The sequence below is a fragment of the Crocodylus siamensis genome, chromosome 11, assembly GCF_052110815.1.
Source record: "Crocodylus siamensis isolate JL-2025a chromosome 11, ASM5211081v1, whole genome shotgun sequence".
Classification (NCBI taxonomy): Eukaryota; Metazoa; Chordata; order Crocodylia; family Crocodylidae; genus Crocodylus; species Crocodylus siamensis.
Window position 1 is genome coordinate 1933028 of NC_143405.1, and position 25301 is coordinate 1958328.

At 47.6% G+C, this 25301-nt stretch overlaps 2 protein-coding genes across 9 annotated transcripts in view; one reads left to right on the top strand and one right to left on the bottom strand.

Moving 5' to 3' along the window:
* The window catches only part of PSMB7 (proteasome 20S subunit beta 7), a 35836-nt gene extending 33904 nt beyond the window's left edge, over nt 1-1932 (top strand). Inside the window, exon 8 of the mRNA XM_090022798.1 lies at nt 1688-1932. Coding sequence (XP_089878924.1) covers nt 1688-1799 — 112 coding nt within the window. The 3' untranslated portion in view covers nt 1800-1932. The remainder of the gene's footprint in view (nt 1-1687) is intronic.
* Nucleotides 1933-3079: 1147 nt separating this feature from the next.
* Nucleotides 3080-25301, bottom strand: part of NEK6 (NIMA related kinase 6) — an 88265-nt gene continuing 66043 nt past the window's right edge. For all 8 annotated transcript variants that reach the window (XM_090022797.1, XM_090022793.1, XM_090022796.1 and 5 more), the window contains 3 exons: nt 18005-18099; nt 10081-10194; nt 3080-5209 (listed from right to left, as the gene is read on the bottom strand). In XM_090022797.1, the coding sequence (XP_089878923.1) occupies nt 5099-5209; nt 10081-10194; nt 18005-18099 (320 nt within the window). In that variant the 3' untranslated portion in view covers nt 3080-5098. The remainder of the gene's footprint in view (nt 5210-10080; nt 10195-18004; nt 18100-25301) is intronic.

Sequence of the window (25301 nt, forward strand, 5' to 3'; positions counted from 1 at the left end):
ACCCAGGGCTGGGAATCCGTTGAGTCCAAGTGAGCTCAGACTCTCAGTGCACATTACTGCGAGTTTCACAGGTCAACCTAAGTCTAGCCTAGGGAGTCAGAAACGTAGTGCGCTGCAGCACAGATCATCATTAGCCATTGCACAACGCTTCGTTGTGGGCACAGAAAAACAACAACATAGCTCTGATTTGCGGGCGCTCTGCTGTGATTCAGTCTATTGCTGGCCGTGCTCTTGCACAGTGAGGCCTGACCAGGGTGTGGGAGAACATGCTGTGCCCGAGATGATGCGCACGTGCTCAGCAGTCCTGCTCACTAGTTTTCCCTACAGCAGAGAAACGTCCCAGAAGTGATCAGAAATGGTTGCAGGGAGCATCCATGTGGTTCACAGTTACATTTGGTCCAACCAGAACATCTTGCATTTGCCAAACGTAATTCACATTTAGCATTTAAATAATAAGACAATACATTCCCAGCCATAAATGTTGTGGGTTGTCAGTAATTCATTCCTTTCCCATGGAACATCCCTCTCTTGACCTTTTCATCATGTAGAAACTTGTGTTATTTATGTTCTCCAGCTCTTTAATTTGGCAGGCCACAGCGAGAGACAGATTCCTGCACAGCCCCTTCTCACTACACAGTTTTTGCTGTTCAGTTCTTCAGACAACAAGGAAAGGTTGCCAGCAGAACTTGCAAACTTTACAAAAGATGTCATTTTTACTGCAGCACTTCCTTCCTTTAAAAGGCAAAGCAAATTCATTCTGAATGCCCTGAATGCAGAAACCTCCAAGAAGAAAAGGAGTGAAGCAGGGTGGTGGCGGCTGTACTTACTAGCAGTGCGGCTGCATGGTGCCATCAGGAAATACTGGGAATATTCAAGTCATGGAAATGTTGAAATTCCAGCATGAGCAAGTCAGTGTGTTGGCTTTGCTGGGCAAGGGAAAAGCTGAAAGTTCAAACTGCTAAGCATGTGGAGAAGTCTCCAGCAAGCGGTTGCCTAGTCAGTGAATCAGAACCCTGGCAGGCAGCTACAGGATTTTGCAATCTGTACTTCTGCATGGCGTAAGGCTACACCACTGCCATTAACTAGCATGGCTTTGCCTTAAAGAAAGGTGCTCCCAAGTCTGTCAGACTGCCCACTACAAAGCTGCATGGGCTCGAGTGAGACGCATTTCCATAAAGTCCCTCTAAGCTGGAGCCTGTTGGTGTAAATTCAGTCTGGGGATTTTTTCATGTGCATTGATGTGGGGCCAGGTCCACACGCAGATCCTACATGCAGAGTCACCAGATTCACCGTTTCAGGTTTGCTTAGTTTTTAGATGCTGTAGCTTTGAATTTCTAAAGTAAATAAGGTGTCATAAATGGCTTTATGGACTATGAAGGAGATGGTGATCTGAGCATAGGCCACATGCTGAACTACTAGAAATTGCAGGAGCTCTTCTGAAAAGCACAGCACTAGATTTATTTTTAAAGATCGCTTTCTGGCTGGTCTGGTGGTTTCTCTCCATTTAACTATTAAGGTGTTTTCCTGTATCTTCAGCATTCACCTCTAAGTTGATTGCCACAATTGCTGAAGATGGATGTTCTCTTTAGTAAGGCTGACTCGTGAAAGGCAAATTTCAGGTGTAACCAGAGGAAGTTCCCCTGTATTGGACATTCTTTCAAATTGACGTGTTACTTTTCTTCAACAGGTTTGGTAGATACAAGTGCGAAAAAGGGACTACAGCTGTTCTCTCAGAAAATGTCGCTCTCTTGGAAATTGAAGTGGTGGATGAAACCGTGCAAACAATGGACACTTCCTGAGCTGTCGTATATGGTCTTTCTGTAACACTAGACTCTAGTATTAGGCATGCTTTGGTTTATATTAGAAACCTTTCTGCATGACAAGGAAACACAAATCAGTATCAAATAAATGAGTGCTGACCAGTTCACTCACTCCCTGTTTTCCATGCTGTTAATTTTTGCTGCTTTTCTGTTTCTTACCTGATGAAAAAGTAAGGCTCTCACAGAACTGGAACATCTCCTTTGTACGTTGAATTGCGATGCGCTCTCATGGCCCACAGCACCATGTGTAGCACCACCTACAGCTAGCTGGGCTCTCCCCTTGTTATAATATCAATGACTGGTCTTGCTCTGAACTTCTGCATTGAGAAGACCTGGGGAAATACTGAGTGTGGCTGATTCCTTCTCTGTTTAAAGTGCCGTTGCTTATCTGTTAGTTTTCAGTTATTTGGCTGAGATGTTTCTTCTAGGCTTGGGTGGTACTTTGCATAGGGCTAACACCAGGGCTTTTTCACTACCTATTACAGGCCTTTGTTTTCCAGGAAGGCATTAAAATGTGTGAAGTCGTAGAGGCTTGGCCTCGTGGAGAGAGGGCGTAACAGGTGCCTCATCGAGCGTGTTGTGACAAGCTGGTCTAAAATTGATCAGGCTGCTTCAGGTGTTGGTCTGCACTGCTCAAAGGTGATAAGAAGGCAAGCTACTCACTGCACCCTGGACAGGCTCTCATTGCCGGAGGGCCTCGGTACGATGTGGGTGGTCCAGACTCCCAGGCCTGGGTAAACTGACTTGTTTTTGGTGTTTGATGTGAAAATGCACAGGGAGCCATTGCGGTGACAGCGGGTGAACGACCGACTGGAGTTTTCATAAGCCAGCCAGCCTCGATACTAAGCCAAGGGCTTGGCCATGCTCTGCCAGGAGGTGCTGAAGGGCTAAACTGAGCTGAGCTGAAACCAGGCGCCTGACTTCTCCGCTTCCCAAACTGGGAAACTAGCTGCTGCTGGTCTCTGGGAGCTTTGCTGGGCTCTCCTTCCATAGAGGGGCAGATTTATACCACATGGCATTGCCTTAAAAATGCCTCCCCTGTGTCCTGCTCAGCTCACCTAGCTTTGTTAACTAGCCCATTTCAGGGTAAGTTGAGTCTGATGTGTAAAGTATGGGCATCTTCTACCTAAGGTCACCAGTTGGAAACCAGTTTTGTGCATGCAAGAAAATGTTAGTAGCCGGACTTTTTGCAACACTCCCATAACAAGCGGGTTGCTTAGCGCTGGCCTCCTTGTCCCCTGTACAAAGAAAGTCGGTGATTTTGTAAATCATTGTTTTATTTATCTAAAAATGCACAGTTGCAAAAAGTTACCTGTTGAAATACATTTACTTATAAGCACTAATAGATTTTATGTAGCAAGAAAGTGACCAGACTGATGGAGATGCTCAAACACCGTGAGCCCTCCTGACGGTCAGAGAACTCCAATTCTATGTTACACCCACATAGGCGTTTGCACAACCTTATCTATGAATGTGTAGTTGCCACTACGGTTTAAAGGAAACCTGCAGTGTAAAGGCAGTGATTCCTAGCCTGAAATACAAGAATAAATGAACCAGAACCTGGGTTCTTGGTAGTTTCTCAACAGCTTCGCATGGGAATGTAGGGAGGGCCCTAGCGTCTCTCCTGCGTTCTCATGCTGATTTCCATTTCCCGGCTCTCCAATGAGAGCCCGGGCTGGGCTTCCTGCTAGGAAGCGTCAAGAAAAAACAGCATCTTCCATTAAGTGATACCAGCATCATTCACAGCAATTAATACCTTTTTTGTTAAAGCACTTTCACTTTCAATCAGATTTCTAAATGTTGATCTGAGGTGTTAAATTGGCACTGCAGTTTTCCTTTAAGTAGTGAAAAAAAATCCATTAAGAGCATGTTGCAGGTATGGTACCCTTTTACCCCAATTTGATTTCCAAAAGACTAATGGTTATGTGGTTTTCTTAAAGAACAAGGGTGCCCCGGCACTTGTGCTGCGTCACCATGGTGGCAGTAAGGCACGTGCTGCACGGATGGAGCTGGGGAGCAGGACAGGGCCTGTTCCCCCGCTGTCGTCCTTCAAGAATAGTAACTGCAGCACTGATTCCCTGAAAAGGCAGGTGAAACAGAAACACTTGAACGTGAATCCGTATGTTCAGGTTTTAAAGCAGTGAGTACTTTTACTTGACAGTAATCATTGATTCAATGAATGAATTTAGTTGACTGAAAATTTTCATCTATTTAAAAAAAAAAAGAAAAATTAGTCTTTTTAAACAAGCTGTGTCCTTCAAATCAGGTTGCGTTTTTCAAAGAAATTCACATTTTATAACTTAGCTTTCACAGTTAAATAGGTATGGACTGATCCTCGGTTATAACTTCTGTTGCGCAAAGAATCTGACTTCTTTCAGGCTAAGTCTAATATCCCTGTTTCAGAGAGGTCTAAAGCACTGCTTTGCTTTCAGTTTTACTGAAGTGCCATCGGATTTGGTAATAGTCTCTTCCCCAAAATAAAACTGGCTTAGAGTAACACTGATTCATAATAAGGACTTTGAGTCTAACTAGATCAATGCCAAAGGGGAAACAGCTTAAAAAGATAAATTGCTTATGGAAGCAATGTTTTTCAGGTATGTGCTAAAGCCACCGCATTGGCTATAGCCAAGTTAACAGATAAATGCATCAGCAAAATGTTCACTCTAAATTTTCAATTACAAAAAAAAAAATCTTCAAACAAATGTTCCCTCCTCCCCACTTCCTGTTTGCAAAGGAGGGAATTTAAAAAACACATAACTGGATGCTTTAAAAATATATGAACTAAAAACTGAATTTGCTATTAACCAGGTACAGAAGAGGCAAAGTAGCAGTTATACAAATTACACAAAAATCTACCGCAATTCTTACATTAGTATAACGTGATTTCACTGAAGGAATTGTTTCAATACTTCACATTACAGTTAAGATAGAGGGGGTGCCCCAAATGCTCAATGAGACACCCTTGTTAATATAATCTATCCTAGATTACACACAACAGTTAAGAAAGGACCCTTAAATGATCTACATCTGTAACATTATTGGCTTAAAAAAAAACAACAACAAAACACTTGCAATACCTCACAGAATTGTCACTTTAAAGCATGACCACCGTGTAAGAGTCCTTGTTGAATAACCTGCAGAAATAATGGAGCATCTTGCTATGAGTGCTCAACTCTCTCACTTGAGTGTGACTAGGCACCAGTCGGTTTCATCTGAGAAATAAATTTCAAGTAAGACTAAGCTGTGATGGCTTTTCTTAGAGAGTGTTTGCAGATGCTTCAAGTGCTGGAGGTCCAAACATGCATCTGTTTTGCTATTTGGTGCACGTAACCGATGTCAGGCCTCTGACCCGGATCAGGGTATATGCACATGCTGACCAGTTCCCGGAGCTGGAAGGAAGGAAGGAAAGAGAGTTGTAAAAGTGTGATCCTCACACCTCGCCCGTGCCTTTTGGACAAGGGGAAGGGACAGCTGCCTCTGCTCAAGAGCGTGGGGCAGGGCCCACGGCTTCTGTGCTCTCCCCCCCGCCCCAAGAACAATTATGGAGAAATCATGATCTGTGTGCCGTCGTTTCCTTCCTGTCTAGCTTGGTCATCAATCAGGCCGCATCACCCTGCTCTTTACAATGTTCCAGTCCCCTATAGCAAACTCCAGTGAGGCTGTTTATGCTACTGGCTTGCGTAGTTCCCAACACAGATGTGCCCCGTGTAGCAACCGAGCGGTTCGACAGCAACACCATACATTTTCTTAGCCAAAGAGCTAGAAATCTCTTCTAGAAATAGTGTTAAAAAGACTTGAAATCAAGGGCTGGATGAGTCAGAGCAGGGGGTGGCCAGTCGGAGGCAGATGGCTGACTGAGAGGAGTGTACCCGAAGGATGAGCCGCACTGAGTCATGAGTGGGAGGAGGTGACGGCGAGTTCAGCAGAGCGAGCGGAGCTGCGACGGGGTCCTGCGTGAGCAGGAGCTGCCCCGGGTGTCGAGCACACAGAGCCTCACACGGGATCCAGACTCCTGGCCAGGGGACAAGGGGCATTTGGGCACAAGGAAAAACCACCACCACTACAGGTTTCTTGTTAGGCACGTGCCTGCAGCCTTGCCAGAGAAGATGGCTGAAGAGGAAAGCAAAATGTGTAGTGTGAGAAAGTCCCGGTCCCAGCACACTTCTCTGCAGCACCCCTGCCTTGAGTCCTAGCAGCAAATCCATGGCAATTAGCCAGCTCAGGATTGAATGGAGTTTGAAAAGCAGGCTAAGATCCTCGGATACAAGGCGGCAGAGCGGTAGCTGCGTGAGACGCGGCAGTGACAATGATGCACTTGTATACAGGACCGTAGCAGAGGAAAGGATGGGTCACTGATTATAAGTAATAAATAAAACGCAGAAGGACGGGAGTCTTCCCACCTCCCAACCCCCTTTATTGTGCACATGAAAGATTGTAGCTTTTAATTATACAGACACTGAAAGCTGCTCGTACCCCCGAGGCATGGGGAGAAAGAGCCTTGAGCCTCTGATCTTTCTCACATCCTCCCAGTAGCCACAGTGCCAATTATTTTAATGGTAATTAAAAGCGTGACCGTGCTGCTATCAAGCACACAGCTTTAGCTGCATTGCTGGGTTTACCCAAGTGAGCTCACTTCTGCATGGAGTGAAGTCCTGTGTTTCAAAGAGAGAAGTGGAAGTTGTCTCGGCCAGAAGGCGATTTCCGCAGGATGAACGTGAGGCCAGGGCTGCAGCCCGAGCAGAGATCGTGCGCCCGCTCACGTGGCACCAGGGAAAAGCCCACCACAAGAGCGCAGTCAGCCAGTTTTATTCCCACTAGGTGCTGCTTGAGCCTTGTCACAGGGATAACGGAGGCACTCCTTGCAGCAACATCTTGAAACCCTTCCCCAGGTCATCTGAACACTGGGTTGCAAAAAGGCAGCGGTGAACTCCACAGATCCTTTGACCTGCTGCTTTCTGGGGGTAAATAAACTGCCTGGGCTATTCATTAGGTTTACGACCACTGACAGCTAACCAAAGACTTGAGGGGCACCCCGATCTTGAATAAGCAACCTGATGGGATTGTACTGATCTCAGGCGTTGCAGTAACAGCAAAGGCCTCGGCCTCGTCTGGGCACCTAGCGCAGCATCATGTGGGAACACAAGCTGCTGGCTGGGTACTGCTTAAATCCAGACTGATGGAAAGGCAAATTTCCCCAACAACCATCACAGCATTAACGCAGAGTACGGGCATTCCTTTTGCCCCTGCACAGGTCGCAGATCCAGTCTTACAACGCACTGCAAGTCAGGGGCTGAAATGATCCCGTTCTTTCCAGCAGAGAAAGCTAGCAGCGAGCACAGGGCCAGCGGGCACTCCCTTTCTACCGGGGCAAGAGAAACTGCCCATCACCGGCAAGGAGACGAGCCCCCTGCACTGCTTTCGCTCCCACCCCTGGCCTCGGCTCCAGCAGCACTGCCACTTGGGTGTCTGGCAGGAACACGGTAGTGCTAAAATGAACACGGGTCCCACTGTGCCAGGCCCAGTATGAGCACAAGGAGGCTCTCAGTCTGCAGTGGAGCCGGCTGACACGGTGAAATAAGCCCACATCCTTCCTCAGCCTGCGCAGAGCGCTCTGAATAGTGCATGAACACCATATGGAGTCTAGTTCTCTGGGACCTGGTGCTTCTGAGCTTTAAACTATCCTTCTCACCCCGGATTGGATCGCTATGCTACACACACTCTTTAGCACTGCCAGAGGGAAGCAAACAGACAGTAATTGTAAAGACAGGAAACACATCTGTCAACTTACACTAATTCCTGCTGCCAGCAGGCATATCCTGAAGTGCATGCTACAGCAGCATGGCAAATGCAAACATAAGACCCCTGCCTCCTCACACAGGCTGTCTGGAAGAACACACTTCCTCGAACAGTTTGCAGATCGTTTTTAAGTTGGTTTCTGAGCAAAGAAGTAAAACTGCTTGGACACCAGTAGCTCCTCTGCCTCGTCACAAATTTGGCGCCCGTTACAGCCAAGACCCGGCCGTTGGTGCGCGCAGCACTGCCAGCATCCCGGCTACTGTTGTCTGAAAGTGATAGCTGGCTTTCTTGCCCAGACAGGACAACTGAGAAAGGAGCCTGTCATCTGTCACACGCTTGCCCAGTGCCCACTTGGAGGGCAGGGAGGCAGTGAACGCTGAGACAGATGCTCTCCAGAAGACTGGGAGGGTCGTGCGGTGCGTTTCACCTGCCGAGGCGGCAGAACGGCCCAACCCCACCTGTATAAGCTGCAAGGAGCTGGCCTTCAGAGACCAGCTACAGCCAGGCTGCTGAAGTCAGTGACAAGTGTCGGGGGGAGGATTCCTGCGGTCCCTCGGGCCGAGTCTGTGCTGCAGAAATGGACTGCAGGGTCACCCGGTGGTTCGAACGCGCTTGCGGGACTGGCACGACCAGATGCCAAAACGCTCCCACTGGACAGGCAGCAGGTTCTGGATCAGACCAGGGTCCCGCCGGGAAAGTTCCCTCTTCCCTGGGATTGCTCCATTTTAGTGTCAAGGCAGAGGGCAGCCACCACCTGCTCCAACAGTCCTGCCCCTTCACAGCCCCCAGAAGCTGCAGCTGACAGTGTGGGAGGTGTGCTGCTTGCACGAATACTGGTCTTATCCCAGCAATGCAGGGCTGGGCACCTCGCTGCGGACTCTTCCTGCTGCAGCACGCCAAAGGGCAAGGCCGGTTCTGGAACAGGAAACCCTCGGCAGTCTCCCATCAGCGACCTCACACGCTTCCCCTGTTGCTATCAGCACCTCTCCATCGTGTGCAGGTTTATGGGTCTGCCCCCTCTCAGGAGACCTACGCACATCCAACCCAGGGGAGCAAGGGCCCTGCAGCCAGACTGGCTTTTTCCGGGAACCCTCACCATTTCACAGAGGCTGCTGTGTGTCACGGAGCCAGCACCCAGCTGCTCGGTTTTGTCTAGGACTATTTCACAACATCTTGTGCAGACCTGGCATGGTACCTTTCCCTGGAAGCCAAGCGCCTGCAGTTTGGAGGATGTGCAAGTTCACTGGTTGCCAATTAAAGTGCTCCCAACCCAGTTTAATTTGTTTTGTTGCGTCTGCTTTTTGCAGCAAGACTGGCACATGGAGGGAGACCAGGGAAGGTGAGGACTACAGTGCTTTTAGTCATTTGGTGTAGAGACGCCTCATTGTTTGAAGCTGCAAAGCTGATTTCCAACACCGTTTGTTTTTGCAAGTCTCCCAGTTCCTTCCTTTCCTTCCTGTCGCATCTAAGTAGGAAAAGTCCTCGTTTCCTCCACCCCTCGCTTTTTTATGCACTTTAAAAGCTGGCAGAGGCACATCGGCTGTGCTTTCGCTTTACCAATGTGTCTGCAGTTTGCTTCCCCCGCATTTCCACTACACGCTGTAGCTGCCATTAGACAACTCAACGGCCAAGATGTTCTGAGCAGCGTTGCAGACCGTCTGCTCGCCTTCACTGCTCCGTGCTCATTGACAAAACCCGGCACACTGCCCTCGCCACTTCCTTGCTGGAAGAGGTGGTACAGAAAGAGCTGGCTGTCCCAGAGCAGTGCATCCCGTCTTGAGAGACAGGCTCCCCTGCAAAGCAGATCCAAGCAGACGGTGTTCTGCGAGCTTCGAGTCGGGCTGAGCTTCGGCCACTCCCGTGAACGGCCCAGGACACGGAGAGCGCGGGGCTGCAGCTGGGTTTCAGCCTACCGCAGAGCCGGGGGAGCAGGCACGCACAGCTGCGGCGTGCGACAGCCAGGCCGGCGACTGCTTCCATCGCTCACTTTCATGGGCCATAAAATTAACCAGACTTTAAAAAGCCCCCATATGGCTCCTGCACGGATGCTTATTGTACTCGGCTAATCACTTCCCTGCCTTCCTTTAGTATCATTTTCCCCTGCTGTCCATTTAAACAACCGAGGACTTTACAGACAAAAATTTAAACACTCTTTTATGGGATGTTATTGCAGGGGGGGGCAGGTTTCCCCCACGTGTCACTGCTGTGCTCTGCTGGTGCACGTGAGCTTCGGTGTCAGAAAGCTCCTGGCCATCCCAGGCCTCCATGGGTTCATCTGGGGCCAGGACCTGTGGCGAGAGGCACCTCAGGCAGACACAGGCAGTGCAGAAAACCTGCGTCCTGCTCAGGTGTCAGGCAAGGGCCTCGCTGCAGCTGCAGCCCAGGCAGCCTCCCCCTCCTGCCCCAGCGCCCACACATTTCCCCACGCACATTCCCAGCGGCACGGACATCCCTCCCGCCTTACCTTTTCAGAATAATGTTCAGCTGGGAGAGGAGGGTAGTCACATTGCTCTATCTTTTGGCAGAGAGAAAACAGATTCATTTTATCCCCGTAGAAAGGGCTCTGCAGAGCTGCCATCTGTGGAAGAAAAGTGGGAGAGAGTTTGAAACGGTGAAGGATGTACTAGCTCCCCTCACTGCGGATCTGCAATCGCGAGCCTTGCTCCTTGGTGGCACGGGAGCAACTGATACGACTGCTCCGACGGCGTGCGCAGGCCGTGGCGCTGCCTTGGAGAACGCCTCGGTTCATACGCTGCCACACACCTATTACCAGGCCTGTCGCGGGCCGGCGGCCGTGGCCCCAGCCCTGCGTGTGGCAGACGTAAGCAAACGGGCAGCCCCGGCAGCACAAAGCATCTCGTGTTGCAGAGTGCCCCGTCCAAATGAAAGGAATGAGGTTCAGCACATGCACGGTGCAGGCAGACCCCTGCTGTCCCCTATTCAGCAGCGTGGCACTGTAGGCACATGCACACTGGGCTCCAAGAGCAAAATCAGCTTCCTGGCCTCCCCCAAGGGGTAACTGATAATTCATCCAGGCAAAGAAAGCCCCCCTGCCTGGCAGAGCGGAGATCTGCAGACCAGATACCTCCCACCACTTTTTTCACATGATCAATGAACACTCATTACACTTCCCTTGCCCTCATTATACAGGAGAGGTTTCTACATGTTCCCATCACTGTAATTATTTTCCCCCAAAACGTCTCAGATGTGGGACTCTATGGATGCGCAGAGGCAGCGCTTTTTGATGTACACAGAATAAATAATAAATATAGGTTTATGTTAAACCAAGAAATTAGGATCTCTGTGCACTGAGAATCTCTTGCAAACCCACTGCCTGTGAGTGGGATGTGGTAAGCTCCCATAAAAATGATAATGTGTTAAAAAGTAAAGACCCTCCTGCCTTTGATACGGGTTATGGTTTCAATCTACTTCGGTTACAATCGTGTTCAGAACAGACAGCTCGTTTGCTCTCTGTGCCTGGTAAATTTTTAGTGGTTGTAAAGAGTAAAATTGACACTTTCTGGACAACAAGCCGCTTCCTAAAATTCAAAGCGTCTTATAAATATGAATGACTCGCTCTTTTAATAGAGCGAAGCCATGTGTTGTTTCAGGGAGAAGATCCCGGACAGCTTCTGGAGCCAGGCTACTGACTCTGACTTTTCCTAATCGGTTTATTTTTCATGCTGGTTGCTTAGCCTGAATTCAAACCCGTGGGTTTTTCCAAGGATCCCTGGAAGATTGCAGCAGCTTGGAAAACGCAGGGGCAGGCCACGTGCACGGGGCATTCGGGGAGGCTTTTACAAAACTATATGAAACAATGAGGTCTCCAAAAGGAAATGGCATTTTTGCATGAGGAAGTCCGCTGGCACCACAGGTCCTGAACGGGGGATCTCCGAGCGAACACCACAGCGACGAGCCTCAGAAAACAGCCATGGAGGGACGTGCGTTTCTGCACTCACAAAGCAAAGCATGAATAAATAATGTCCTTAAAAGTGAGCGTTTTGGAATGAAGTCCTTCATCTCCCTCTTCCACAAATCGCGATTCACATACCACCCCCAACCCCAGAGCGCGTTCTGGCAACGCCGGGCACGGGCCCGGGGCTGCAGGTTATAACCGTCTCCAGGAAAAACAGCAAACGGAGCTTGCCATTTACATACTAAGGAACCCGCAGCACTAATAAGGACCATCTTCAAAGGGAAAGCCAGGAGCTACGGAGCGGCTCAGTAAGCAAGAGGCATGTCACCTCAGCATGCGGCCTGCACAGTGCCCCATCTGCTTATTAATCCATAATGTTATTCAAGTGCTTCTTGTCACTCTCGCTAACTGTCACACGCAGCACCGCACAATGGAGTAATACCTCCTCCTAATGAAGCGCTATTGGATAATTGTTGATATTATCTACTCTGTTTAGAAGATCTTTTAAAACCATTTTGCCGCGAGCTGCATCAGATCGGCAAGCTTTTCAGAGTCAGGCCGGCTGAAGTTGATGCTTCTTACTGTGGTTTTAATAAGGGGCTATTTGATAATTGTTAGTCCTTTGCTCATTATCATGCGCTGTGAAAGCTACCCGAAGAATACCGTCATGTTGCCGATGCACACGGCAAGCTCCCAGCAGTATTTTTTTTTAAGTCAACACAAGCCCCTCTGCTTTGTTAGTCTATAGTTCAGAGCCGTATATTTGGCAGAGGAGCAGCTGGAGGAGAGGTGTGCGGTTTCTGAGAACGCTGGACCTGGGTTTGCTCTGCACAGATAAATGCAAGCAGATCTCAGCCCTACACACACTTGATCACGCTCACAACAAAACTGGCAGCCTCTCCCTGCTGCTCCCCCAAGTTTTAGTAGAGCAAGGCTCTGCAGTAGAGCTTCATTTCAGTGATGCTGCCCCCATACATTAGGGAAGCACAATAAAGCATTAAAACCCAGTGGGTTCTCATTCAACTGAAAGGACTCGGTAAATTCTGCTGGGCTTTTCCTTTATTTTATTTTGCTTGTCCCTTGCTGATCTGCAGCAGAAAGTCGTGCATATTAGCTTCCTGGTCAGTTCAGCAAAGGAGTTCCTCCATCTTTGTGGTGAGACGTTGCTGGAAGTGAAATGTGTTAGCAGCGACTGTGCATTTGCAATACATCACGAGCCGTTCTAGACCCAGCCAGGCACGCACAGGCGTGACTGCTCTGTTAGCTGGGCCACCTCCCGAGGTACCTGCGAGTTGAGCTTTTTTCAGGAAGTCCTTCCTGGCATCCTTTGTCTGGTGGCAAGTGTTTCAAAATGGCAACTCAGAGGGGTGTTCTCAGGGATTCACAACTCCAGCGACATCCAGTTACAGCGGGGGCCCACTTCCATGGGACACCTTAGAAAATGCTAGCTTCCTCTGTTTTGTGCATGCTCCTTGCGTGCACTTTGTGGAACGTGCCGTTCGGATGGTTTGCGCTACTGAATTTCAGCACCACGACAAAAACTAACGTGATCTAACCCTGCAGCTAGCAGGGAGAGAGCAGCTAGTGATCATACAGCAACTGCAGCCAAGTCAGAGAGCAAATCTACCTCTAAAACATGCAGTGTGCACACAAAGAGCGCGAGCTTGGGATCCTCTTGCGATGTGGATGTTGTTAAAACTACATGCAGCACATTGCCAATTTGTGCAATGATGATGAAGGCAAATAATAATTTCTGTACTGAGCAGAGCTGAAATTACATAACCATAGCACAGCCCTCTAAAAGGGCTACTGATTATGACAAAAAAGTCTGGGAGGGAGGAGGGGCATAAAGACTTTTAGTGCACTCAGCCTAATCTTCTGCCTCCAAAATATGAACTAATTCTTCCTACTTAGTCTAAACAGTTAATACTACATATAGCCCTTCCATTACACGCACACACACACATGCACAAAAAGCTAGGATCTTGTGCATGAAACCTCTCTTTTGACGGTAGGAATTTGGCATCTCTCATGATGGGGCCCTACCTCTTAGATCTGGAAAGAGCTGCAAACTGGTATTGTTAATCTAAACCACAAATAAGGAGCACAAACCCCAGGGCTGTTTGAGAGGCAGCAGTAATGTGTGCGTTACAAAAGGTACAAAAGCAGACTCAGGAAAATGTTAACCAAAGGCCAAAAAAAAAGGGTCTCCTAGACTTCCACAAGAAGTCAGATTTTCCCATCGATCTGAAAAGTGTCTCCATGCCAATTCGAATCCTGTTCAGAGGTAGTTTCATATAGAAAGCAAATAAATAAATAAATTGGGGGGGGGGGGGGGAGGGGAAACCTGTGTGACATTTCTTCTTTTTCGGGCTGACAAATACGGCAAGTTAACAGTGAAAAAAGGTTTGCAGGGATGCTTTATAAATTCTGATTAAGACAGCCAAGAACGTGCGTCGGAGGACTGTGACTGCAGGCATTCCCAACATATTACTGCCAGGCTGTGACGCGACGCCGGGGCTTGCTTCTGACACCGGGATTAGAACAATTACAACACAGCGGCCAAGTCTCTGCTGAAAACAGAGCACCGTGGGACCGGTCGGTGCAAGTACATACAGAACTCCATATGCAGAGAAATGCTGTTTGTGTTGTCAGACCGGCTAGAGCCATCACTTGTAGCTATCTATGCTCTGCAGAGTAAGAGCTTCTTTTTATCCTCTTTACGTGATCCTGACGACAGATTTCCAAAAAATGAAGGCTTTTGCCATTATTTTGGCAAGATTTAGCGAAAACGAATGTGTGACTTAATGTCAGAAGGCGGCACCATTTGACATCACGCTAAATCTCCCAAATGCCCTTCCCATGCACGTCTCCGAAAGCAATTTGTACGTTACAACTCCCCAGGTTTTCTGCACAATGGCCCCTGCAGAGAACGATCGGGAGCGACTCTGACCCAGGCAAACACAGTTGTTCCCTCTCTTGCCCCCTTTTCTGCTTAACCATAAATACTGTTATATATTATACGAGTTGATACGAATCAAAACACAGCTTCCGCAAAGCAGTGCATGGGTTTCATTTTTCTCTTTTCCAAATCGTCTACTGAAAGTTTAAAGCGTCCAGTAGCTGTTTATTTCCTGAAACCAGAGCTGGTAACTGGCCAGTATTTCTTGGAACGTACAAAATATCACAGCCCTTGTCCGCACCGGAAAGCCTTCCTTACACAGACTGCGAGTGCCCACGTGGTTTCCCTGCCAGCCCTGTACCCGGACCAGGGTGCTGCTGCTCTTCAGTGCACAAACCAGCCGGCACGATGGGCTGTGGGAAGCGCTGGACTTCTGTGCCAAAAGGGACAATGCCGCCTGCAACAACACGGTGCCCCAGCAAAATGCTAGACACCTCTCTGCAGAAACCCCAAGCTCTTCTCTCCTCTGAGCTTATCCTTAGCAATACGCTCCCAGCAGCCTGCTGGAGAACTCACCCCGCACACTGCCGCCCCCACCCTGGGTAACTGGGACCACTGCTCTTGGCAACAGCAAAGCTAACAGGTACGGGGGGGGGGGGGGCAAAAAGCTCCCCCAACAAACCTTTAAACTGACAATTACCCTTAAGGTCAAACCTGCACAATCCCAGCTACACTGAGCACAAAGAGTCTTAAGAGCCCGCGCCCCTTTCCCAACGATCCTGTAAAGAGGAGTCTCCGAGATGCATCTGAAGTGGCAGAAGGACCACACACCCCTTTTGGATTCGGCCACACTTTACAGCTCCATTGTGCACATTGCTAGTAGCTTTAGGTCCTGAAGTACCGTACGTCTGAAGCACTGGGCGGTTTTAATTGGTTTGTTGCTGCTGTGGTCCTTACAGGACTTTGTGCAGAGTCTTTATTCCTCCATTAAAAACCACCAGGGTTTTAAGGCTCGGCCTGGGGACGCTGCAGTCACCTTGAACGCATCTGCACAATTGCTTACGATACAATACTCAACAAGCGCCCATCTCGGTCCTAGCTGCCGTTTCACTCCTTGTCCGGCCGAGGGCTGTTAAATGCAGATGTTAGCACAGCCTTGGTTATCAGGCTAATAGCTCTCTCCCCTTCACGGCCATGCTGCGCGATCGCTCATGGCATTCTTTAAAATGTCTTAAACAGTGCTGACACGTGCCCCTGCTTCGTGATCAGAACAGTACCGCAATGGTGCGGTTCTCCCAGCTGCAGGATGGGCCAGCTCAGACACAAGCCTCGTGCCTTTTAATGAGCATCTGTTGGGAAGCCTTTTCTTCTCCCCCCAGCTCATGAGATTTTGAGCTACCTTTCTGGCACAGGGGTCTCAGTCCTGGGAGAAATCAAGGCCCTTGTACCTCGGGGACAGGCCTGCCCCCTGCAAACTCCACCAGGCAGAACTCAGGTCCACGGTGGCTCTGCCCATACCTGCCTCTTGGGGAAGTGCCCACCTGACCCAACACCCTCCAAGGCCCCTTTGCCACAATGGCTTCTGCATGAGAGGGAATTTCACCCTCTGTATCATCTTCCTGGTTCTAAAAATTAAGTGTCCTGACCCCAGTGATTTTCCCACCCCGTGATTTGGCCAATATGCAGCTATTCACTGCTCTCCTCGCCCTCACTAACAGCCAGGGTGACCATACTTCTCAGCAGATCAGGTAGCTGTTTGCACTGAGACCACCGAGCCCAGTTTCTGGGCCTGCGATCATCCACCTGGTGTTCACGCTGCACTCAGCACAGCTCTTTTTCCATGACCTAACCCCTGTGGTAAGTCACAGGCCTGGGGCAGGAGGTAGGTGGACACTGGCACGTTCCTGGGTACAGATGCACACGTAGTGGGTGGACGTGGGTGCGTGCGGGCACCAAAGCATCAGGTGCCCAGGTATTGATGCATGCATAGATTTTTGTCGCGAACATTTTTAGGAACAAACACCAAATCCATAACTGCACGGAGGCCAGCTGCAAGGAGTTCTCACGTGCGAGGGCTGTTAGACTCAAGCAGTGCTACACTGCTCTCAAAGGCTGCTTAATCCCTCTAGCAGGATTTTATTGATTTATTTCATTGACTTCCCAGCACCAATATTTCTCTCTCTAGATGCACACCACACGGCACTTTCACACTCCGCCAACAAATAAATCAGCACCTATTGAACTGTATGACTCAGGCTTGGTAATACACTAACGACAGTACATTGCCTTGTTGAACAAGCATTTAGTTACACAAGAGGAGTGAGCTTCCCAGCAGCACACAACTAGTAATGAGCATGTTTAACTCTTGTTGGGAAGGGCAGAAAAATGATCTGTAAGCAAACCCCGTTGTAAAGGGCTCCTGCCATCACCTAGTTCAAGCAGAAGCCCATCGGTGGCTGTGTTAGTGCTTGTCAAGTCATAACACAAACTGCAGTTGTGGCATTTTCTCTTTTCACGCGATTGTGAAAAGTTGCAACAATAAACCCTTTTGTTATGCCAAGCCTTAATTTAAATTGGGAACATGCAGCTCTCACACTCGGGCCTAAAAAGCCAAAGTTTTCAAGTGGTTCTGGATAATACTTTACAATTTAGTATCCTGGTGCCTTTTGTTAAATACTGTTTTAAAGGGAAAAGCATGACAACATGTTTCTTAAATAATGGCCACACACCTTCACTTGGACTCAAAACAATTTGATACATTCTGATGGCAATCGTAATGTTTTTAAGCAAACGCAAGGTTTTACACGAGTCTCATGCTATTAAAATTATTTTTCTGAACATGGTAAGAGTCTACAGGTGCTTTATTACTTCACAAATTGCAGCATTCAAATTTTGAGAGAATCGTTTTCTTCTTAAACCTAACCTACCCAATATCAAGTACATAGTCCAGCGTTAAATATGTAAGTTATCGCCGTTTACACCGTGTTCTTCTACCTTGAAAAAACCCTTATATCATTACATGACTTTGTAGGGCTCAGCACAGTTGAAAAAAATAACTAAACAGGCTAAGAAATAAATACATTCATATCTTTAAAAAATAATACAAAAATCCCTGTCTTGCTTTTCACTGAGAGCTCTGGGAGGTCAAAAAGTGTCAACTCTTCACAGCTTTGTTTTACACTAAATACTATTCAAATGACATTTTCTGCATTTCAAACAAGCCTCCCGTTTAAGAAGTGAGCTCTGAATGCCATGCCAGGAGCTGCCCAGCTTACAGGAGGGAAGAACGAAACAAGCTGGTGGGCTGCCGTCTTCCCGCAACGCTTGCTGGGATGCACTGAACTAGCTTTGTATCAGCGCTCTGGGGTACAATGAAAATAGGCTTTGTCTCTCTCCTTCATTTAAAGCACCCCAAAAAACAGGTATGATAGTTAATATTCCTCATAGGATGATGAGGAATCGGATGCAAGCAAATTTGAGTTAAGCCATTTTCTCCAAATGGATCCCTGTTCCATTGTGGCATGGCTTTGTTCATGAAAAACTAACAGAAATGAAGTTAGAAATGCTTACCTCATACAGTAAACAGCCCAAAGACCAGATATCCGATTTAAAGTTATAGCCATTTTCATGTATTCTTTCTGGGGACATATAGTATGGCGTTCCCACTGCAACAAAGCAAGCAAGAGAGAGGAGTTATCTCCCTGAGAGTGACAGAAATCTGCGCTGAGTACAGGAACATCTCTGTGAAGAGCCCCGGCTCTTGCCAAGCTGGCAAAAGCACAGCTCAGAAGTGATTTGTACAGTAATTTGGGAACATGCCACGGCTTCAGCGGACTCCGAATGAAATATTCTTATTTAAAGCTGAAATATAACAAAGGTAAAAGGAATAAGTCAGACAAGGGACATTCAGGCATCACCAAGATAATTTTCTGTATTTTTGAACTTGGAGGGCCATCATCTTCCTTTCCACCCTTCTGAGCGCCCTCGGAACAGATCACTTGAACACGACGAGAGGAAATGATCGCTCTCTTGTTCATTCAACAGCACGCGAAGCTGCAAGTCAGATGTCATGTACGTTCACTACTGCAGCCCGAGCCTTGTGACAGCACATCAGCCGAACGTGCGCTTGACATGCGCCGAGCTAGCTGCGTGACAGACCGGCTCCAACTATGATGGGATGCCCCTTTCCGAGCATCTCGGAAGACCATTTGCTGCGGTGGGGAAATGGTAGTAATGAACTCAACCTCGGAGAGACACGCAGAGGCTTCCCGGAAGAGCCGGGCAATCAGTGAAATTCTAGGACTTCAAACTTCTCCAACTCTTAGTCAGATGAAGAGCTCGGGGCTGTTCTACGTTACTTTAAAAGCTTGCACTGTCTAAAAAGGAAGTTGCTAGGACATTTCTAAGCAGGAGCTGGAGAATATTATCAAACACCTTTTCCCCCCTTGTCCCAAAGAGAAGTCTTCTTCTTTCACAGCGCTTTCATTTGGGGGATTTATGTTACCAGGCATCCCTGTATTCTTAACTGACCCAACCCTCAGATGCCTCACATATTTAAAAAACCCAAGGCTTAGATACTTTCTTTTTTTTCTCTCTATTTGCCCAGTAGTCTGTTAATAGCTACTTTTCTGATCTCAGCATCCCAATCGCACCTTCACTAACAAAGGCCTTTCCAAAGAAAGGGCAAATGTTAAATCCAAAACTTTTATTCAAAACTGCGGCTATAGATACGTTAGACTCTTTGGCATGTGTCTGATGATAGTGGGCCTTTCATCGGGCGCTAGAGAATTACCTGGACCACTGGGAGCCAACCTTTTTGGCAGATACGCAGCTAATTTGTAGCATATCAGCCCTGAGTGCCACACTGATCCCCTTTCCCTGCCTGACCTGCTGCTCTGTTTTCTGCTCCCTGCCCCATGCTCCCTACGGGATCTGCTGCTTTACTTTCTGCTCTCCACCCTATTTGACACTCTGCTGCTGCCTGTCCCCTCCCCAGTCCACTGCATGCCATGGACAGAGGCAGCCTGTGCCGCTTGTGACACCCCTGCCCAGTTTGGCAGCCCCAGACCTAGACCACAGAGGATTAAAACAGAGATAAATTCTGTACACGAGTTCATGCGTTATCGTATGGCTGTAGCCCCAAGGAGCCCTAAAGCAAGCCACTGGGGACACAATGAACAGGAAGGAGGAAGAAAAAAAGGTGCTGTTTACAATCGCAGTGTAAGACGGGGAAAAAAGATGGATAAAAACAGAGTGGGGAGAGCAAACAAGCTGTGATGATGTATTAGCCAGGGTGACTGGTCAGGTCAGCAGTTCCGAAATGCCAGCTGCCTAACAAAAAATGAGGAATTAGATAGGTGGAGGTGTGATAAAAATATTCCCACGCGGGCTGCCTTCCTTCCCAACCTGGAGGCATAACTGAAACAAGCCAGGACACACGAGTAGTTATCCAGCCACAGGTTTGTGCTTCATCTACAACCACTTACAGGCTTCTCAGGTTTTTTAGTTAGTTGGAATTGGCCAAGCTTGTCACCCCTGGCTCGCATCTTACTACTTCCACAGCTCACCTGAGATGACCTCTGTCTAATCAAGCTTTCATGTCGACTTGTGTTTTGTAGTGGCAAAAACCTTCCCTCAAGTGAGTCAAGCCAAGGGAATGCCACTGCTTGCAAGTAGGGCATGTTAGCACAGAAGCCTCCCGTAATCCATTTCATCCACATTCACAAACCTTGCCAACTCCCACGTGAACCGCGAGGTCCCTTGCTGGTCTTTCTGTTGGTGAAAAGGATCCCATCCTTATCCTCCCATCTGTGCTAAGGGTTCTGGGGTAAATGCCAGCTCTGGCTTTCATGCACCCTCCCCATCACAGAAGCATGGATGGAGCGAGCATCTGCCTCCACAAACATTCCCAGCCGGTCCCAGGACTCAGCGCTTGTCCCTTTGCCATGCCCAGTCTGCCCATCAGCCCTGCAGTCCAGGACAACTCACACAAGACAAGTGCATTAAGATACAAAAACCACTGTGATAGCAAGAGCTGTCAGATGTGTGCAACTTCTGTAAAATGAAATAAAAGTTGCAGTGCAAGCACAATGTGTATGCAGGCGGCTGCAGGGCTGGATTCTTCCCGGAGCTGGCGACATGCACGCCGAGGAGGACTGTGGTACCCACTGACTTGTGCATTCGGTCCATTCTGCCCCATCGCAATACCTCAGCCCACGTTTACAGCTCATCTGTTCTAACTTGAGATGCGCTTCCTTGTGTCAGGAACTTAATTTACACAAATTCAGCACAGGCACGGACTGTGGATGAGGGAAAGAGACTTTCAGAGCTTGCTGTGTTTATGTGCCTGTCTGCAAGTCTCTCCCTCTCTCTCCTCCCCTTATTACTAGTGTCTTATCAACCCCATTCACAATACCCAGTCAGGGAGTAGCCCAACAGAGACACTGCTCCAGCTCTCGTCTGGATTTAGCTTCCTGTAAACGGCCTCTGCACATGCAGTAGACTCCAGTTCTCCCCCCGGTCAGCACCCCTTGTACCAAGCCACAGACTCAGTGGAGGACAAGAGGATACCATGAGTGTGAACGGGGCAAGACTAGACCTCCTATGGCTCTCCTCTCCCACTGGCCTGCAAAATGCTCACCGTGGGACAGCAGGGCCCTTTAGATCATTTATCTAGAGATGTCTTGAACCAGTTTTTGCAAGTCTCCACTGAACACCAAAGTTGCAGACACTTCCCCACCTCTCCCTTCTCAAATCCACCAGAAAGTCCCAGTCCTGCTGCCAGTCCCTGGCTGACTGGGCTTACAGTGGGGTCCGGGAAAACGGAGCTGGCAGGAATACACATGGGCAGCGCTTAGGCCCTTGTTCCCATAAGACTTGGTGTCGCTGCTCGGGCACCAGTGGCAGCCTGCAGCCGTAAGCGTTCTTGAGATTGGTTGTTCCAGGTCACTGCGTGACAAGCTCACGACAAATAACAATGCGTGGGTTTGAAAGTTGAGGCCTTACTTCCCGTGTTAGTGCGGGTCTGCTTTGTAAGGGTTTCTTCAATTTAGAATTGTCGTTTCAAATAATGCCTGAAAATGACCTTCGATCAAAGCAGAATGACAGGGTTTGTGATACGGATGAGTGCGTCATATTCCTTATTTGATTTTTGTGCATTAGGCTGTTCCATTATATTAAATGGGTTTGTGGAGCAGCCCACGCCTGAGCCGATTCTATCAAGTCTACCTTGCACATTTACCTATCATTACTGCAGTGTTGTCGGCAAATGTATGAACAAGCAGGTCTCTGCGTTTCAAAAAGGATACATTAATTTTTAAATAAGTGTCATGATAAAAGACTGACAAGCCCAATTCGCTTTGCGGCCTGTCCAACATTATGTGGGAATCTCCTGTAATGAGCATCTTCTAGAAAACTGCACAAGACTTCCAATTTAATCAGCCACAGCTCACCAATGCATTACATTAGTCAATTTGACAAGAACAGTCTAATCGGAGACTATTAATCAGAAACTTTCTTTGGCATTTGCCCTGCAAAATACAAAATATTGTTCAGATTCAATATTAATCACCAGCTGGTAGAGTATTGCTGCCAAAGTTATAAAGGTCACAGAATGGTACAGAGGACTGTGACAAAGGAAGTATCTTCCCGTGCTACTTCTGAAAGTCTCCACGCTCCTTTTCAGCAGTGTACAGCTGGAGAGAGCAGAGCAGACCAGTACTTGTTCCTACCCCCTGGCCACTACATTTGCTCTACACCAGATCATACCTGGATTAGTCCCAGTGTCTGAGCAAAAGGGGAGACTCAAAGGGGAGGATCATCTTCTTTCCCCATTGAGAGCATAACCAGACAGTCAGGCTAGGGTGAAGATTCACAATTTGATTCCTCTTAATATGGTCCAAGTCAAAAAGGGAGCCTCTGGACAAGAGTCATGTGGAGTGGCAATGCTTCAGGTCTATACCTAATTGTGCTGCTGAAATGTCATGGGGCAAGTATGTTGTTTCTGTGCCCCAGTTTCCCTGGCATTAAAATGGGATGGCAACGTGCATGCCTCCTCATAAAGCGCTGTGAAGCAGAACTAGGAATTTGTTCTATCAATACATTAATTAAAACAATAGTTGCTTTTTGTTTTTTAATATAGATTTTTTATGTTTTAACTTCTCCTACACTGGCTTCTATCCAAGTTCCTTCCCGAGCAAATACAGTCTATTCAGGGATCAGAGTTCACCGAGACTCGCAACTGCCTTCCCGCAAATGGAGCCAAGGACAAATCTAATTCACACTTTCAGGGCTCGTGCTCTCTCTATGCAGTCCTTTCTCGCTCACTGAGTTTAAAACTAAGGTAGTGGAAGCTCTCCTGTAGCCGTGTTCTCGCACAAAGCCCTCCTGTTGCCTTCAGGCAGATCATCATTAGACTGAAGTTAGTGCAGAGGGTTTCAAAATATTACAGAAGGCTTATGTGGTTTTTAGAAATGCCGTAAAATAAAGTATCTGCTTGAAATTGGTCAATCAAACCCCAGCCTCACAATTGTCTGTGATATAAAATAAAAGACAATTTGATGGGGAAAGCTCCTCTTGTCTCCCGTTCGACAGCACCTTCCAGCTAATCTTTAATACTGAGCTGAACAGAGTTTCTGAATCTATCACTTTTCTCTCTCACAGCAGGGAACAGAGTTCTGAATATGAAAGAACCTAACGAATTCTGACCTTTATTGTATCTTTGCAGAGTATTCCCAGTTTCAAACCGAGAAATATCAGAGCACAACATGGGCCTCAAAGGGGTAATGCTGATTAAAGCATTCCTTCATCCCAGAGATGTTCCTCTCCTGTCAAAACAAACTTTGCAGTGTTTTGAAATACCTGTGGTTTTTGAAACATGTTCATTACATAGGAGAACGGCAAAGAACTCAGCTCAGGAAGCTCCAAGTTGTCGTCCGTGTCTAGCTGATTTTCAGAAACCAATAATTAAAATACTCAGGACTATTATCTTTATATTAATAAGCAGGACATGTTACTGTAAGCAGCAGAGCTGGTGCATCCACTGTGCAGAAATAAGGCAGAGGAAGGATAAAATTCGGAAAGGAAATGGGCTCCTGCAACTCACAGCTTAGTCATCTCTCAAGAGCAGCTGGCAGGTTGTCATTCAGGAGGGTTTACAGCATTATTAAAAGGTGTTAAATACTTAAGTCTTTGGAAAGAGATGCACCTTTACTTAAGAGAATCTCATTCTTCCTGTTGGAGGTACTTCAGACACACACACACACACATGCACACAAATGTATTTATACCTTAAGAAAATACAGTAATTTCCTCCTATTTGCAAGCATCCAGGATAAGTCTGGAGAACGATAATGAAACATGCAATAATGGAGATGGGATGTGAATTGGCTTCTGTTACAAGAAAAAAAATCCCCCCAAAAGTTTAAGACAGTCAAGGCAAAAGGAAATGGGGTCTCACACTAGGCTGCGCTCGTTTTAGTCTCTTACTAGTTGCAGAACTGCTGTAGGATTGCCAGCGCACCTGAGACAAAACAAGCGTGCTGGCTCGCTAGCAGGGGTTATGCAGGCTCTTAAATGCAAGATAAAGGTGAACATAGGTCAAAGCATTAAAATTTACTCTAGAGTCTTTCAAGTCTGAGCCTGAAGTACCCAGACTAATGGCTTGTGGCAGAAGGGTTTGGCTGGTTTCTACTTGTTCCTGTAGCCCGAAGATTACATGCAAATAAGAAAAGAAATGAATATTGGAAGAAGTCATGATTCCACAAGTGTAGTATTGCATTACAGACTCAGCATCTAGCTTCAAAACTCTTTGTCTTTTACTGATAGGGACTGGAATGATATCTATTAGCCACAAGGAGAAATGAGACAGCAATCCTTGGACCAGAAGTCTGCATACAGCAGGCGCCAGCGTAAGCACAGTCTCACACCATCGAGACGGTGGGCATTTAGAAGAACACAGGTTCCCCCCGCAGCAGCCACTGCTTTCTCATCAATGCAACTGCAAAAGTGCTCCGAGCCTTGCGCGGGATGGCAGGCCAGTGCAGTGTTTGCATGCAAGTGCTTCTCCAAGCAAGACAGGAGGCCTGCTGGGAAAGCAGAAGTGGCAGGGATGCGTGGGGTGGCCAAAGCGCATCCTGCTCTCCATGGGGACAGGCCTGGCAGAACTGTGAGATCCCCATGGAAAAGAAAACCCACCCCCACCAAGGCTTATTTTTACTGACAACACTGTCCAAACTTGCAGCTTTGGGGATTATGACTCAGGCATAAGAGTCTCCTTAATAAACAAGCCTCCAGCAATCAGTCTTAGAAGCAAGCCATCCATTTTATGTGTTAATGGACGTTCTCTAAGCCAATTACTACTGCTCCAAGTGAACAGTTTGGTGCATGTAAGGAGGAGCCACAGCGACCTCACATAGCATTCAGATTTTATAAAGATTAGTCAGCATTTCAGCCTGTTCTGCTGTTTACAATGTTTTAACTGCACTAAGTGGGTCTCATGGCACGACTTAGCAGTTTAAAATCCTCTTCTATGGAGTATCTGAGAATATCGTGAACTGACAATTTCTCTGGTTACTCATCTCACGGAGAAATTTGCAAGATGAATGATGCAATGTAAAACATGCTCTTTACAAAAGGATTTTTTTATTATTATTATTTAAAGAGCAACATATGGAATAGCTAGGACAAGAAAACAGAAACTCCCAGTCCTGTTACTTCCTGGAAGAAAGCCACTCTAACTTAGGGGCTGCCATGACCTGTGGGTGGGAAACAACATAAACCCCCTTGATACACTACAGAATATGCTACTTGGTACTGAACGGGGAGCTGTGGTTAAACTCATTACCTGTCTGTCCCTGGCAGCGAAATG